This window comes from Mytilus edulis, chromosome 3 (assembly GCF_963676685.1).
Source record: "Mytilus edulis chromosome 3, xbMytEdul2.2, whole genome shotgun sequence".
NCBI classification, from domain to species: domain Eukaryota; kingdom Metazoa; phylum Mollusca; class Bivalvia; order Mytilida; family Mytilidae; genus Mytilus; species Mytilus edulis.
The window spans coordinates 25,576,908-25,594,847 of record NC_092346.1 but is presented as its reverse complement, the minus strand read 5'-3'; the positions used below and the strand labels follow the sequence as shown (position 1 = coordinate 25,594,847).

General features: G+C 32.5%; 1 protein-coding gene across 1 annotated transcript; it reads left to right on the top strand.

The window, feature by feature from the left end:
• The first annotated feature begins 1,136 nt into the window (after nt 1–1,136).
• On the top strand, nt 1,137–15,463 carry LOC139516061 (myosin heavy chain, clone 203-like). The gene is made up of 7 exons (XM_071305877.1): nt 1,137–1,238; nt 2,842–2,956; nt 6,245–6,282; nt 8,007–8,057; nt 11,553–12,066; nt 12,815–13,036; nt 15,143–15,463. Coding segments are annotated over exons 2-7 (1,038 nt in total). The 5' UTR covers nt 1,137–1,238; nt 2,842–2,955; the 3' UTR covers nt 15,355–15,463.
• Nucleotides 15,464–17,940: the final 2,477 nt, after the last annotated feature.

Genomic DNA, 17,940 nt, shown 5'->3' with positions numbered 1-17,940 from the left:
ACTTATAAGTCGAGAACAAACTGACAATGGCACGGCAAACACTAAAAACGAAGAAAAGACAAACAGCAGTACACAAAACACAACCTAAAAAATAAAGACTGATCAACACGAACAGGTGCTCAGAAAGTTTCTTGGTGATGTCAGTTTTACGTTTGGCGTACTAAATTATAATCGTGTACCTTTGATAATTATTTGGAAAAAAATTTGTTTGAACCTGAGTGATTAATCCTCTATAAGACAAGATAATTGTACATACGGTGACCTTTCCTTTTTTATGAAATACAAGAGGACCAATTCTTGAAATATGTCGTAATGGCTTCGTCTGCAAGAAGAAACACCTATTTTTTTTAAAGAGGTAGGACAGGTGCTTAGCCACATTAAGGTCCTTAAAGATCGATGTAGCACGTATATCTATGGACCTTTTCAGGTTTTTTTTTTTTAATTCTGTAGCACCAACGACCTCACACACAGCCTTTATAACCCGTTTAGAAAAGAATATATTCTAATTCGCTTTCGGCACATTGTCGCGCATTATACTCGACTGAACCCATCAGTATTCTAAAGTTATTGTTTCAATTGATGGATTTAGGCTCACAATATTTCGGATTTTTGGATAACACATTTCTCAGAGAAATGTTATTAACCATGTTGATGTCACCAGTAATAACGTGGTCAGTTGGATAAGTTATCAAAGGTACCAGGATTATAATTTAATAAGCCAGACGCGCATTTCGTCTACAAAAGACCCCACTTGAATGTTCTGGTTGCTTTGTGAGACTACAACCGACTGTTTTTTCTTCTTTTTATAAACCATAAGCCGATAAACTCTTACAACAATAGTAATAATAAAAGAAAGAAAATCGTTTCTAGAATTAAAAAAGATGAAAAAAGATAACAATTGTGTTGATATTTATAGGTTTAAATGTAAATAGTACTAACCTTATGCAATGAAATTGATGAAGTGTCTTACCTACTTAACAAAAGGAAGATTTTCCAGATAAAAATGAACTTTATACAAAATAAAGTCCAAAAATCAATTATACCACTATTGTATCCTAAAAGATAACTTATAAATGTTATCTATTACTCACATAATACACATTAATATCACAAGTAGTAATGTTAAACATTAACTGTACAGATAACATCGACATATGGAAGTTCAAACATTGGTTTTGATCATAACTTTCCATACATAGGTCACATAACACGGACGCAACGAATACAGTCAACAAAGTGTACGTATATGTGTTCTGTATTTTTCTTGTTTCTTAAATGCGTTTTGTTATGTTGTTTATGTTATAGATGCAAGGGGAAAAACTGAAGTCCTTTTTTATTTGTATATTGACAAATCCGGGTGTGGTTTTCAGAATAAAGTATAATGTGCATACAAAATAAAGAATAAAGAAAAATGGGCAAAAAAGATAAAGAATAGAGAATTATGGAGTGCTTAATTATAAAGAACAACTGCAAAACTTAAAGAATATGGTGAAATATACTAACTAAAGAAAAAAATAATGTCAACAATACAATTATAAAGTAAGTACAGAAAAACCACTATTTTTTAAAGACAAAAAATAATGAGCAAAACAAAATAAAGAATACTGAAATGAAGGACCCCAATCCATACCCTCATCAATCAAAATTTGAATTCGGTATTATAGTTCAGTCAAAGAGTGTCAATTGTTTCCTTGTTATTATCTCCATAGTAAGTTCTTGTTTACCCCATCCAATCAAGCAGATAAAAGTATGAGGAATGTATATACTATAAAAAGAAGATGTGGTATGAGACAACGAGTTATCATGTCCCTGAATCTAACAGCTGTGACAAGTAACAGATTTCGATTAACTCTGATGATTATTGATTAAGATGCCGCGAACTCCCTCATCTTTATGTCACTTTTATTTCTAGTTTGAGTGTGTGCCATCTTACATTAAACATGTTAAAAGTGATCAAACCCGAACTTGTTAAGATCCAATTTAAAGGTATAGGCGGGTGCCAGTTTAAAAAAAAAAACTGCTTAGTTAACGACTTTAATGCACCCACCTAACATACGGCTATATTATTAATCATTCGTAAGCTTATTTATCGTACTTTCATTTTCTGGTATCATGTGTGAATTATTAACTTGATTCTAGATAACATACTTTTAGGAAGTTATACTTGAAACATGTACAAGTAAAATCTGTCGCCAAGAGCTTGATACTAAAATATAAGTGGTGGTTAGTGAATGATGTGTCAGACTTTTCTTTTTTTAAACAACATTTAATGAAAAGAATAATTTATATGCAGATAAACCAAACTAGAAATACATGTACACCTGCAATCATTCCATACACCTAATATGCTTTAACTGTAGTTGACCTATTGCAAATGGCTTTGAAAACAAACATAACCAGGAAAACTTAACATTGACCAGTGAACCATGAGGTCATGGTCAGATGAACCCTGCCAGACCAGACATATAAACTTTACAATCATTACATGCTTTAAATATAATTCACCTATTGTTTATAGTATCTCAGAAAAAAATTTCCTTAAAACAAACTGTTGCCGAGGCAGATATCCATACTAATGATTTCGAAAGATTTATGGCTCATGCATATAATAGATCAATATATATTTGCAACTACCTATATCTTCAGTTTTGTAAAATTGTATTTTATTCAAAAGTTTACAAAAATACATCTCGAAGATCTATACAATACTTTTAGTATAAACACATGTCTTTGACGCAAGCATTCCTTAATTTAACACCTACATAAAACTGTTAAAGGACACAGAAAAAGATTTTAACATTTCAAATATACCAAAGGGCATTTTTACTTGTATAATTTCAGCTCGATATCACCCTGTATAGATGAAATCGGACTTTAAATCAAGTACTGTTTTTTAGTGCCAAGTTATCATTTAAATTTCACCTCCTGAATTTGATATTCAAGCACCACTAAACTAGTGAGTATTTTTCCACAGTTCATTCGGTGAGATTCATATATCTAATATATTATATATATGCTTGTGTCAATTGCAGAGTTAAATATGGCATGTTACTCAAATCAATAATTCATAAGTTTAAACAACGTTACCTACATCTGAAATTAACATGGAAGAGAAGTTGTGTTGTGACCCAACTTTTTTTGTTATATTTCTTAGCCAAATAATTTGTTTGTTTGTAAATCCATCCTTAAGTCTCTGGATTTATCAATTTTATCATCGGAGAATTTGATACCTTGGAAAGGGGTCCAATGCATCCCGACCGTAAGCGGATCTAAACAAAGTTAGAATAAAAGTATTAACAATAATTTTAGATTCCAAGGTCAAATCAAAAAAGGAATGTTCATAAAACCTACGAAAATGAGACGCTTGACAATATTAATCAACAGATCGAACGGATAACATGCTTGAAAAATTGACTAGTTCTTATAGATAAAGAAAGGCAACAGTAGTATACCGCTGTTCAAAAGTCCTAAATCAATTGAGAGAAACAAATCCGGGGGTTAATAACTAAAACCGACTATACACATAACCGATAAAAGACAAAGGAACAACAGGAACACTGTCGTGCAACAAAAACAAACACCAACAAACTTATAACTTCACCTGCATATGGGATATATATTTCCCAACTTATTAGATATTCAAGAGCTTGCAGCTCCTACTCAGACTTTGTAAAACGTCATCAGTGTCTGAGTAGAAAGTTGATGAAACAGGGGTATGTCAAAGAACGTCTCGTTCTTTTTCTAAAAAAGTTCATCGGAAGGTACCAAGACCTTGTTGATAAATATTCCGTATCAACTTCTCAAATAATACACGATGGTCTTGATGTATAGATTCTTCGTACTGATGTTGTTTATCATCTTAACAACTTGTGTTATAGTTCTTTCATTTGTCTTTGTTCTATTATTAATATTACTTTTACTGTTGAATGGTTTCATGTGATATCCGTTTCATGTGGCTCGGTACTTATACATCTCGTCAATGTGTTTGTATTGGCTTTCATTATTTTTTTGTGGTTTGTTTTGTATTTGCGACTTTTTGTATTTCTTTTGTTCTTATAACGTGACTCTGTACTTTAAAATATCCCGTCAGTATGATATTGTTCTATTATATGTCATTATGATATATTTCTATTATGAATTACAATATACGTTGAACCACAAACGTCAAAATCATTCAATCGCGTAGTGAAATTAACTATTTTTGGATTCTTATAAATTCTATATATAACTTTTGGACTAGTTTAAATCTCGGTCTATTTCTTAAATTTATTCTTACATACTTTTGATTTTTTAACCCTGTATGCTAACATTCCCAGGAAAATTTTAAAATTGTTTGTACGCACATTGAACGACAAATTTATGTGACGTATAAAATTTTCTGACGTCAGACACTCAAATCAATAAATGTGTTCGTAGATAGTAGATGTTTTTGTGTTCCGTTAAATTGTTCCTTTTAAAATTGTTAAACGATGATGACTGATGTACCCATATTTTGACTATTATATTTATTGTGTCTGTTTATTTAACGCATCAATGTAAAAATATCGGAAATTGATGAGACTGTCATTAAAGTGAGAGGGTTAGCAGGTTTGAAAATGCCTGTACCAAGTCAGGAATATGACAGTTCTTGTCCGTTCGTTTTTGATGCGTTTTGTTATTTGATTTTGCCATGTGATTATGGACTTTCCCAATTGATCTTCCTCTAAGTTCAGTATTTTTGTGATTTTACTTTTTATAAAAGAACTATTTCATAACAACTACATATAGGACTTCGATTACATTTTAAGCAAATCAATAGGTTTTTGGCCTTTTTTTCAAAGAAACAGAGAGTAGTTTACCGATGAATTTCGCAAAACACATCAAGGTAACAAACAAAAATTGAAGGAATTACAGGAATTTTAAAAGTAGCAGTGAGACCGGGTGCATCGACAAGGTAAGCGTATTCTGCTATGCATACAATTTTTGAAACTATGCAAACAGGGGATTATATGAATAAAAAATATAAGTTGATCAATTGATGACATAAACCATTTTACATTTTGATTTTCTACAACATTGAGACCTACCGAATTAGACTGATCACCGGGTTTGTACAAACATAAGCAACACGACGGCTGCCACATTTAGCATAATCTGCTTAACATATTAGATAGGTCACATTGAAGGAAAATTGTGGTAACGACATTTGGACATAACCGTCGTTAATTTGTTCCATTTGTCTTAAAAATACAATTCAACTCAGGTTTAACTATTTTATATTTTGGTAATAAAAACTACAATTTTGCACCTTTTCAAGAATATATTAAATGCGACAGATTAGTCATATCAAGTTCTCCCTTTTTGTCATTGGATTGTGAAAATACAAATATAAACATTGAGCTTTCTGTCAGGAAACTTAAGCAACTGCTTGATACGACAATGTCTACTTATGCCTTTGTGCTGGCGTGTTTATGATTGATAAAAGCGCTTTTTCAAATTGATTTTTACTGACTCGGCAAATGATTCAATACTTTAATAGTTGTTTTTCCATGACCGCGACATGTGAGCCTTGTTGGTTTGGGCGTCAAAAGACTCTTTTTAAAGCAGCTTAGACATTTTACAATAAACAAAGCAAGCCATGAAAACCTTGGAATAACACGATTCAAAAGAGAAAATCAACAGTTAGATTAATGCTTTTAGAATTAATCTAGAAAAAATAGCAGGCAGTTACCTTTGTTTGTCTGGTATTAATGATGAAACAGATGTCTTTTGAAATTACGTTTCATCCGATTAATTTTTGAATCAACCAACATTTTAGCTGTGATACAAATTATATGTATTTTTCTCATTTTGACCAATAGTAACAATCTTGGAACGAATTTTGATCTTTGTGGTTCGGATATTGTCCACTGGTTCAATTTGTTATTTAGAATTTTGATATAATCCTAGTATGGAAAAAAGCGCGTAAAATGGGTGTTTCGGGATTACAAGTGTGTATACTCAGCCCACTCCTTCCCATAAAGACGGTGAGGAAAAACAATATACAAATCAATTGAAAAGTTTATATTTATCAGGTTGGTACTTGGCATGAATGACGATCAAAAGTACTCGCAGTTACTGGAAGCTATTTCAAAACCCAAATTCAACTAATTTATACACCATACATTTAAAATCACTAATGCATATTTGTTCCACTTGTTTATTTTGTTTTCAGTTTTACTAAAAGACCATATTTTACGAAAATTTTATGTTTGATTAATTTCAGTGCCTTTCTACTATTTCTGGAATAAAGAAAAATCTGAGGTATTTTTGTTACTTTTAAGGTCCAAACCAAACTTAGTAAATGCATTGCGGTTGATGACAAGTACAATTTTGTTTTTTAAAAAGTATAAAGTTTGTAATCCGTACTTAATTTGATGAATTTTACAAGGAAGGTATTGAAACAAGGGTTCTTAAAATTATAGTTTACAAGAGTCTTACAGACGACACCACTATGGATTTGTTCCACTTGTCAGAGCCAAAATGTCTTCATATATTCCTCGATTGCTACATTATCAAATTTCGATTGTCATCAGATATGTACATATTATGTGAAACCATGGTGTAAGAATTGAAATTGGCAATGTTTTCAATAATTTGTGTTCTTCTTTTTTTTTTTTTTTTTTTTTTTTTCTTTTGTGTTTTTTCCTTTTACTGTTTCCTACGAATTTGACGAAGTTGAAAACCGGCTAAAAGAATAGGATATACGTCGGACAGTTTATAAGGCTGGAAGGGAGTTAGTATCTCATTTCATTTGTATTTTGAGCTGTTTCAACCAAGGCTTCTGAAAGTTCACTTAAATATTACTATTATGAAAAAGTTTAATTTTTTTCAAATTTTACTAGACTTTATTATTTAAAAGAGAAGCAAAAAAAATACCGAACTCCGAGGAACATTCAAAATGTAAAGTCCGCAATCAAATTGCAAAATAAAAATCTAAAACACATCAAACGAATGAATAACAACTGTCATATTTCCGACTTGGAACAGGCATTTTCTTATGTAGAAAATGGTGGATTAAACCTGGTTTTATAGCTAATTCAGAAAGTCACATTCGAAGAAATGAGGCCGAAATGTGGTTAAGACAATTAGAACAATATATCTGTTGTCATCTGTGAAACATATATTTCATTATGGTCCACCAACTCGTGATGTGATGGAGCCTGTAAAATTTTCGAAGGTATGATTTCACTTTCATTAAGTCTTGAATTAGTTTGATTATCATTAAAAAGTCGAGTTTGTTTGGGAGGAGAATTTCTTTAAATATTTATTCATTTTCTGTGAAAAAAATATACTTGACGATTTCACACGAAATGGGCATTACATTAAGGCACGCAATTTAACTCCAAGAAATCAAAAGGTCACAACTAAATATACAAGAAAAAAAACTTCTATATCTTTGAGATCTTCTCTTTGTATGAGGAACGGGTTGTATCGGCTATCTGAAAAACAGGTAGAAAATATCAAGTGGAAATTTATACATTTCGAAGAAAAACTGACAACGTCATAGCATAAAGCAAAACATGAACCTAAAAATGGCCCCAAAATTACTACACAAAAAGCCAATATTAAGCAACACGTTCCCGACAAAACACCAGGGTTGATATCAGGTTTTCTTGAATAAATTCTAAGTTTAGTCCATAGCAAATGTTCATGAAATAATTAATTAATTAGCTTTCCATCATAAAAATGTTTTTTAATTGTTATACTTTCTTCTTTTAAAGACTCGTTTATATTTTCCCGTTAATATAGTGTAATTTTGTATATTATATACAAAACCTAATGTTGTCCGACAAAAGCATATTTATGAAGCTTTGTTTTTTTTAGGAAATTCTCCATGTGCTAACTCTTTACTATTTAAATAGAGTAAGCTTTTGGTATAAAAGTAGGGACAATACTGTCCGAGTGGATCAAAGTTAATAAACAGCATAATATTCATATATATGATCATGTTGTAGAATTCAACTATGGCCATGTTATTATTGCAGGAAAATACCGAAACCATAGATGAGCTAAATGAGGAAGTAGTAAAAAATCAGGTAAAAAGTTAAAGAAAAAGAGTTGAATATCAAAAATACTGAATTCAAAGGAATATTCATATTGAAAAATAACTTAACTTATTGTAAAATTCAAAACTCAAACACATCAAACGAATTGAAAATTATTCCTGACTTGGTAGAGACATTTCCTTACGTAGAAAAGGTGGATAGAACCTTGTGTTATAGCTACTATACCTCTCACTTATATAAGATAAAGAATAATAACAGTCAAAACCAAGGAGTAAACAAAGACTCACAAAAGACATTTACATCAACAGTTATATATGGAATTTCAACCAAAGATGAAGAACTGGATCTGCCATCACTGTATTGGATACATTAACTACATAAGTGTCCTTACAAACAACGGTATATTGCTGGGTCTTCCAAGTGCTCCACGAAACCTCTTTATAAATTATTAACATCTATTTTATCAGCAATCAAAGACGGGCTTCAAAGTTATTGTGAAACTGCCTATTCTAGAGGGGGCGTGAATCAGATGTGGATACTTAAAAATTCCAAAGATCTTTTAGAGTACATACAATCTAACTCTCTTTCACCTTGTAACAGTATTAAAACATTTGACTTTTCTACTCTGTACACTAGTATTCCACATTCCAAACTAAAAGACAAATTGAAAGAGTTGGTATTGCTTTGCTTCGTAAAAAAGAATGGCCAAAGTAGATACAAGTATCTTGTCTTAGGGAGGGATAAATCCTACTTTGTAAAGGATCACTCTGATTCGAACAAAAAATTCTCTGAAACTGATATTATCAAGATGCTTGATTTCTTGATTGACAACATATTTGTTACGTTCGGAGGACGTGTTTTTCAACAGACTGTCGGCATTCCAATGGGAACAAACTGTGCCCCTCTACTTGCCGACTTGTTTCTTTATTATTATGAGGCTGACTTCATGCAGGAACTTCTTAGGAAGAAAGATAAGAAGTTAGCACTATCCTTTAACTCTACGTTTCGCTATATAGATGATGTTCTTTCACTAAATAATTCAAAATTTGGTGACTATGTGGAACGCATCTATCCAATCGAGCTAGAGATAAAGGATACTACAGATACAGTTAAGTCGGCCTCATATCTTGACTTACATCTAGAAATTGACAATGAGGGTCGGTTGAAAACAAGATTTTACGACAAAAGAGATGATTTCAGCTTTCCAATTGTGAACTTTCCATTTCTAAGTAGCAACATTCCAGCAGCACCTGCATACGGGGTATATATCTCCCAATTGATACGATATTCCCGTGCTTGCATTTCCTATCATGATTTTCTTGATAAAGGGTTGCTGCTCACAAGGAAGCTATTAAACCAAGAGTTCCAAATGGTGAAGTTGAAATCATCCCTTCGTAAATTTTACGGACGCCATCACGAGTTGGTTGACCGTTATGGAATAACCGTATCACAAATGATAGCCGATATGTTCCTTACGTCGTAACTACAATCCCCTTCCCTTTCCTGAATGTGACCTACCGAATAAGACTATTTACCGGATTTGTTATCACATAAGCAACACGACGGGTGCCGCATGTGGAGCAGGATCTGCTTACCCTTCCGGAGCACCTGAGATCACCCCTAGTTTTTGGTGGGGTTCGTGTTGTTTATTCTTTAGTTTTCTATGTTGTGTCATGTGTACTATTGTTTTTCTGTTTGTCTTTTTCATTTTTAGCCATGGCGTTGTCAGTTTGTTTTAGATTTATGAGTTTGACTGTCCCTTTGGTATCTTTCGTCCCTCTTTTATAAATAATAAATAGGAAACAACACGAACTCCACTAAAAACCGGGAGTGAAATCAGGTGCTTCGGAAGGGTAGGCATTTCCGTATACTGCACCCGTCGTGTTATTTCTTGGTTCAGTTTGGTAATGATGGAATTTTGTTATGAATGAGGAAGGATGTCTTATGATTTCTGACATACTTTTGTCATAATGGCCAATTAGCTCATGTTGGCGACCGTAAAATTTCTTGAGTGATGACCTTAACTTGATTGATTCATAGCCCTGTCTTAGCAACTTTTGAGTATTCGTCGTTCAACAAAATCAACGTACTTAAAAAGTGAAAGAACCGCATGAACTTCAAATTGAGCAACACCGGTTGCGTCTAATGGACAATTGTTTGCTTATGCATTTCCCGCAATTCCAATCCAGACTCAGTCAAAATGTCATGAATGAGAATTGGTCCAAATTGATAAATATTTAGTCTAGATCAGACTACTATTATGGTTTTGTAAGACCCAAGTTGTTGAACAATTTGTTTGATAACAAAAGTATCTAAGATACATTAGACGATACAGAAGTTTAACAATGATCAAATTTTACAAATTCATAAAGACAAAAAATAAAAATAAAGTTATAAAACAAAAACAAGAAGAACTGTGTGAGGTTCGAGTGGATGAGATCTGGTGATTAAACAGAACTAACGTCTTATACATAGATCACCACAAGTTAAAACAAAGTGGCAAGTTATGAAATTCTGTCTAATCTTATTTCAATTTTGAAACTACCCCTTGTACCTTTTTTTCAAAATTCAAAATCTTGAAATAACATTTGTAGCAGCAAATTGCACGGAACTATTTCAAAGCAAACAAATCCAAATCTATATGTGCATTTTATTCTAAAGCTTTGATTAAGAAACTTGCAAACAGGGAATAAAATTTTTGACAGTTTTGACAAATTAAGATTTTTTTTATCTCGAACCAAAATATAACATTGAACCTTGCCAAAACTTAAAAGTTTATCTAGTCTCATGAAAAAATGTAAAGCGTTTAACACTTTTGCTGTTGCATACAGCTAAGCTAATATAGTACAAATATAAGTCTTTGTGTAAAAATGAATCTTTTCGGATGCTAATGACAGTAGACAATAAAAAATAAACTTGAATTGTTATACTGTAACCTTTTACTGTCTCAGTAATTGATTTAAAAATAATTGTCAATAGATTTGTGGTATAAAAAATTGTAAATTCTGCAATTCTGAGCCTTCTGAGTATGCAAATAAGGTAGCAATATACAGTCAGAGAAAAATCTGTACTCTCATTAAATTAACAATCCCCTCATCCTTTATGTTTATCTCATATATGAACATATGCATGTAATCAGAAGTTGAAATAGAAAATTTAAAATTGTTTTCTTTGTCTATCCATGGCAGTAAATCTGCAAAAAGAAATCTGCAAAAAAAAGTCAATTTCAATAATTTCAATCATTTTCAATCGTTTTCTGCTGAAATTATTTACATGTAAATAGCAATGCATCGATCATATATAAATCATAAGTCTTAAGTAGAAAACTATCTTCGTTTTTATATAAAACAACTTTAAAGACTTCATATGTGAAAAACAAACTAACCAAAATACAAAATCACACTCCTAACTGTGTATTGCTAAGACCTATTCGTTAGAAAAATAGATAGAGTATATTTGCAACCAGTTTAGCGTCCAATGGTATCTTATGACATTTCAACATCTGTTATGTTCGTTTCTAAACAGAATAGTGTGGAAGATTTAATATCGCAACTAACAGATGCATCAAAACATCAAAACAGAATCATTAACACATTCCAGAATGCAAATAAACGATTAAGGACAGAAAATGAGGAGCAGAGAAAAAAATATACCGAACTTCAACAACATATTGACGCTATGAAGACAAAAGAAGCGTCAAAAATCATCAAAGAACAAAAAGTGCAGACAGATTTGCAAAGTCAATTGTCGGCAACAGAATTAAAGTTAGATGAAGCTGAGCGCACAATTCAACGCATGACGATGGAAAAAGAAGATAAAGAACGAAAAATAAATCAACTGGAAACAAACCTGTCGGAATTAAGAAAACTTGAAAGCAGAATCGATGAATTAAACAGAGAAACCCGATTATTAAAAAGAAGAATCGATACAGTTTGCAAAGAAAAGGACAGTTTACAAAGAAATGCAGACAGTGTTGAGCAAGAAAGAGATGAATTAAAGTTGAGAATTGATTCATTGATTGCACAGAAATGCTCGGCAGGTAAGTCCATATCTGTTTATATATTTTTCTTTATTTTTGCACACCTTATAATGTGTCTAGCCATCATAACACGGTCATTTAATATGTTTATTTTTTTTTTTTTCATGATAAAACATATCACAAAAGGACGAGAAGGGTTTGTTGCTACAATACAACATATTTTTAAATGACGCAAATTGCTTTTTATAAAGTCGTGTTTCGTATAAACCATAAAAGACATCTGTTTCAGCAATATTGTCGAAGTGCTTAATGTTACGGTGTGAAGATATTCGATTCGTCTTCTGGACATCTTTCAAGTTAGAAATCTAGCATGCTGTCTCGCTAATGGTGTTTAATTTGTAGAGATATAGCAAAGATCTTTCGAATCCGTGCCTAAAAATATATAAATAACAGTAAACATTTTGTTTTATTTACATCACCTATCTGCTTCATATCTTGTCCTCTTCCTTTGAGAAGTCTCACTGTCCTCTCTTCACGACACACATGTTGTTAATTCAACAGACAAAACCTATAAACATTATTGTCTCTGTAAATAATCTATGAAATGTTAGTACAACCCCCTCTTTGCCCTTAACGTTAAGTGTTGCTTTTATATGGTGACTGAATGTGTTCTGCGATTATTCATATTAAAGTTAGTAGATAGAAATAAGACGATGTGGTAGGAGTGACAAAACAACAAATCTATATTGTATAAATGACCACTTTACAAAGAGAGCTTATGTAGGTAAAGTGACTATCTTTATTGTAGTGAATATTCAGATGTATGCAGCTGTAAACAAGGAACTTTGTGATAAGATGATGGCTGAACTGGAAGGAATGTTAATTACACAATTTGGAATGAAGAACACTCCTATAAATGTCGAAAAGCATAAAGAACCTCCTCCAGACAGCAAAGTTCCTCTAATAGTCATTTGTATCAATGCTTCTCGTCTTGGTACAGATGTAAATCAAGCTATACATAAAATAGATCGTAAGTATCATATAGTACAGCTACAAGAAATAAGTAATCGTGTTACTTTAATTTTTTCCATTTCTGTTGTCATTAAAAAAATATATTTTGATTTTGATTTTCAATGATATTTCTATTATCTCAGTCAATGAAAACAAGACTTTATGAATATCTGGGTGTACTCTAATTTCGAACGCTCGAACATACACATTTGAAAGCTAGGGCCAATTATGAATACGTAGAAACTTTATAAGCCTAGTGACCAAATGGACATTAAAAAAGAATTGTCATATTCATCTGAGGTCAATTTTTATAGTGGTGTTTTGGGGCTAAGTGTCTTAATAAATTTCTTAAGAAAATTACGCAATTAATCAAGCTGGAATACCCTCTGGGTTAATACACCTTATCGCTAATCCCGGCTGACCTGGCCTGATTGAAATTTTGATGTCATACACAATCACTTTTCCATTCTGGTGTCAGATATTTTGTTTTATGACGTCAAAATTATACGGGAATCAATTTGATATCCAGTAATGGCGGACAAATGGCGATAATGTGTAAAGTCCATCAGCAGAGATCGACCCAGCAGATCTAGTATAAGAAAACCATTGATTAATTTCGTGCGTCCGGAGCATTTTCTGGATTTCCTTCCTCAAAGCTCAAATTTAAACATTGAAAGACAACGTTGTTTGAATACGTAGAATTGTTGGGAGTCATACGACATTGGGGACTAATGTCATTTTTATTGTCTCTGTAACTGTTCTGCCAATTCATTGACTTTTGATAGTTTATATGTACCGATGATCTAATCATTTTGGAATGACTTAGTTGCCTTTTTTTATGTAAGAGAATATAACAATTTTAAACTCCCTTTTGATGTAAGGGAATATTTCAATTTGAAGTCACAAGGACGTAATGCACTTACTTATGATTACAAAAATATCTTTAACAGCTTACAAAAAAAAACACTTTTTGTACTTCAAATATCGAAACCGATTAAAACAGACAAACAAAGGTTCCAATAAAAAAATTAAATGAATCACATGAACTCAATAAGGGGTTAAATCGGGTGCGACGACATACTAGGAGTCTCTTGCTATGCATGCACTTACTCTGCAAATGAACACTAAAAAAGACAACCGGCAATATGGCCAAATTGGTGGTATATATCTCCCAATTGATACGATAATCCCGTGCTTGCATTTCCTATCATGATTTTCTTCATAGAGGGTTGCTGCTTACAAGGAAGCTATTAAACCAAGAGTTCCAAATGATGAAGTTGAAATCATCCCTTCGTAAATTTTACGGACGCCATCACGAGTTGGTTGACCGTCATGGAATAACCGTTTCACAAATGATATCGGATATGTTCCTACGTAACTACAATCCCCTTTCCTTTCATGAATGTGACCAACCGAATTAGACTATTTCCCGGACGGGTGCTGCATGTGGGGCAGGATCTGCTTACCTTTCCGGAGCACCTGAGATCACCCCTAGTTTTTGGTGGGGTTCGTGTTGCTTATTCTTTAGTTTTCTATGTTGTGTCATGTGTACTATTGTTTGTCTGTTTGTCTTTTTCATTTTAAACCATGGTGTTGTCAGTTTATTTTCTATTAATGAGTTTGACTGTCCCTCTGGTATCTTTCGTCCCTCTTTTATATTATATATAAGACGACTAAATTGCAATTTACAAGATCAAAGACTGCACAAACTTATTAGTAGTGATCTTAGAAACCAACACACCGTATCGGTCAACCATGATTATGACAATAACATTATATAGTGTCGATTTTAATTGTTCTTCCTCATAACTCTGTTGAAGCAGGTTTTGTGAAAGGAACTCTATCCTGTTAATGAAGTCTATATGGTGTGAACATACAAGCGCGTGTTCTTAGACTTTTCTACATGGTGGTTTTCGATCAAGGTTCATATCATAAATGCATGTGTTTGTTCGCACGGAAATTGACATAAGATTAATGTATATTTACTAGCATCACGCTTAAGAGTAACTATACCACTAGTTCATTATAAACGACATCAAACTTTAAAAAAAAACATATTTCTTGTTAACCATTATTCAGACATTGCAATCTGGCAGATAATTCATTCAGGGCAACACTTTTGTAGGAGCCAGAACTATAGCTGTAGTTGTGTTACACCATAAAGAATACCATGCCTTACCTAAACAACCCAGTGAGAGGCTCCTGATAGGAAGCGATTATAAACATATTGGAGCTATAGTGGACATTGCATACATAACAACAAAAGGAATATATCCGTGTGATATGAATGAAAAATCATTAGATAGACTAGTTAACTTCATAAATTCTAATTCGTAAATGTATAGTAAAGTATATCTGGAATGATGAAAACTAACATATAATATTAATTTTAACACAAACATTTACAAAATAATATGTGAATCTGGAATAAATGAAGAGAACGGTTTTTGATAGTGTATCAATGCTATAACTAAAACTTATCACCTTTTTGATTTTTCGTTGTAGATGCAAAAACAGTTTTTTTTATTCCATTATATGGGTGGAACTTACTTGGTTGTCTGCCATATTATGATATACATTTCCGAACAAATTAGGTACTTAAGAGCTTGCGTCTAATACTTAGACTCAACAAAACGTCACCAGAGTCTGAGCAGAAAGTTGACGAACCAGTGGTTTGTCTCGTCTTTTTTTTATATAAAAAAAAAGTTCATCGTAAAATATCAAGACCTTGTTGAAACATATTCCGTATCAACTCCCCACATAATACATGATGGTCTTGGAGTATAGATTATACATGTATGCTGACGTTTTATATCATTTTAATTCATCGTGTACGTGATATAATGATATTTTATGTATCTTTGCATATTATTAACCATCATTTTTGAATATATCATTTTGGCGTGGCTCAATACTTATACATGTACATCTCGTCATTGTGTTATTGTGCAATGAACAATTTTTTATTCTGGCCTTACATTTTTGCTTGTTCGTTTTGTCTATATGCCATTTTGGTTTTCTTTGTTGACATATTTGTGTATTTTTACGCAATGTTGACTGTGGTATCCCTTTTTTGACATTTGTACCTATTGTGTCTGTTTTTTCACACCTTGTTGTCAATATAATGAAGTTTTATGTGACTGTCATACGAGTGAGAGGTTACCTAGCTATAAATTGGTTTATTCCATTAGTTTCTACTTAAAGAAATATTTGTACCAATTCGGGAATGAGACAGTTCAAGGAGGGGAATCTACGTCATCAAGCAGGGTGTCGGCGATTGAAATTGGACCACCATCTTGTCGCTTCAAGGTAAGATTTTTACTTATTATGCCAGTTATATGAGGGTTATAATTATACAAAATAGTCCACCAAAGACTATATAAAGTAGGAAAATAAATGAGCCATCGCTCAATATTATTGGTTATCTCAATTTTGCAAACACTTCGATACCAGTTTTAGGAATTAGGTCAAATATGCAGGATATCGGCAAAAATTTTCATAACAACATCTTGATTATCAGGAAACGCCTACTTTATCAACAAATGAACATGTCCGAATTCTTTATTGTACTCGGGAAAATACTTGTTACTCATCAAATATCCGTCATTATGGCCAAAAAACGTCTTATTTTTTAAAAAAATGGAAAAAGGATGTCGGCAACACATCGAATATCGAAGGATGTCGGGGACACACTAATATATTAACAACTGTAATTGTCCTTTGATTTTATCAACCATTTTGAAGATACGATTAGTGTTCCTTGCTTGCTTCCATTTCATACACTCAATTTCAGGATTCAATTTTTGTAAATGTTCGAGACATAAAAATAGTTTTAGAAGGTGAAAATCTGATTTCGTTTCAGTTAAGCCAGGGGTTCCACAGGGGTTATTTATTGGACCTAGTCTTTTTGATACTATATATATATGACATTTCATCTGGCCCTACATCTACCGGGTGTTTAATAAAGGCAACAGTAGTATACCGCTGTTCGAAATTCATACATCGAGAAATAAAAACAAATCCGGGTTACAAACTAAAACTGAGGGAAAGGCATCAAATATAAGAGGAAAACTACGACACAACAGAAATACAACATTAAAATGTAACAAACACAGAAACGAACTATTATATAACAATGGCAATTTTCCTGACTTGGTACAGGACATTTTAAGAAAAAAAATGGTGGATTGAACAATCGTATGCATGGCCCTGTTGGTCCTCTATCGTGACCTTTGCTGGCGGTTTTGTTGAAATTTCTTCAGTAATTGACAATGAATGAAACTTCATATTTTTGGCAGGCGTTTTTATTTTGATGACAAATGAGGATTTGCATTGTTTTGATTTTTTTACGGATGGCGATTTAGTGGGCGATCTGGTCGGCTGGTCATGTACACTGTACACTGTAAAAACAAGTGTAATTTTTAAAACATACGAAACATGTACACTCGTGGGAAAATTTAGTTATAATTTAAACTTTATTACTTCAAACGCCATAATGAATTGAACAATATTTCAGGAGGCAGAGTACAAATTTCTTCCCGAAACTGGATACTCAAAGGCAAAGGGAAGAAGTCGACCACTTTCATATCCATACATGGAAATGTTGTCGAAAACGAAGCGGATAAATACAAAAAAAGGCCACCAAGATTAGCTTTATGTTTGAAAGGGACAAGAACAATTGGAAATGTCAGATATAGCAACTGAAACTTTATATTATTTTACATGTCACATTTATTATACTTTATCAATCTTGGAAAATATTTGTGATTTTATAAAGAATAATTTCAATGAATAAAATTTCAAATATTTATTTTTTTATTTTTTCAGTATTTATGATGCCTATACAAAATTGTAGTGGTAAGGTATTCTATACAAGCCAATCATACAGATCTTGCCATTTAGAGATCAAAAGGATCATTACTA

What these genes read in the sequence shown, in the direction of transcription:
- LOC139516061 (XM_071305877.1), top strand. An exon ending in AGGAAGTAGTAAAAAATCAG is followed by an intron (nt 8,058 to 11,552) that starts GTAAAAAGTTAA and finishes GTTTCTAAACAG; the next exon opens with AATAGTGTGGAAGATTTAAT. An exon ending in TGCACAGAAATGCTCGGCAG is followed by an intron (nt 12,067 to 12,814) that starts GTAAGTCCATAT and finishes TCTTTATTGTAG; the next exon opens with TGAATATTCAGATGTATGCA.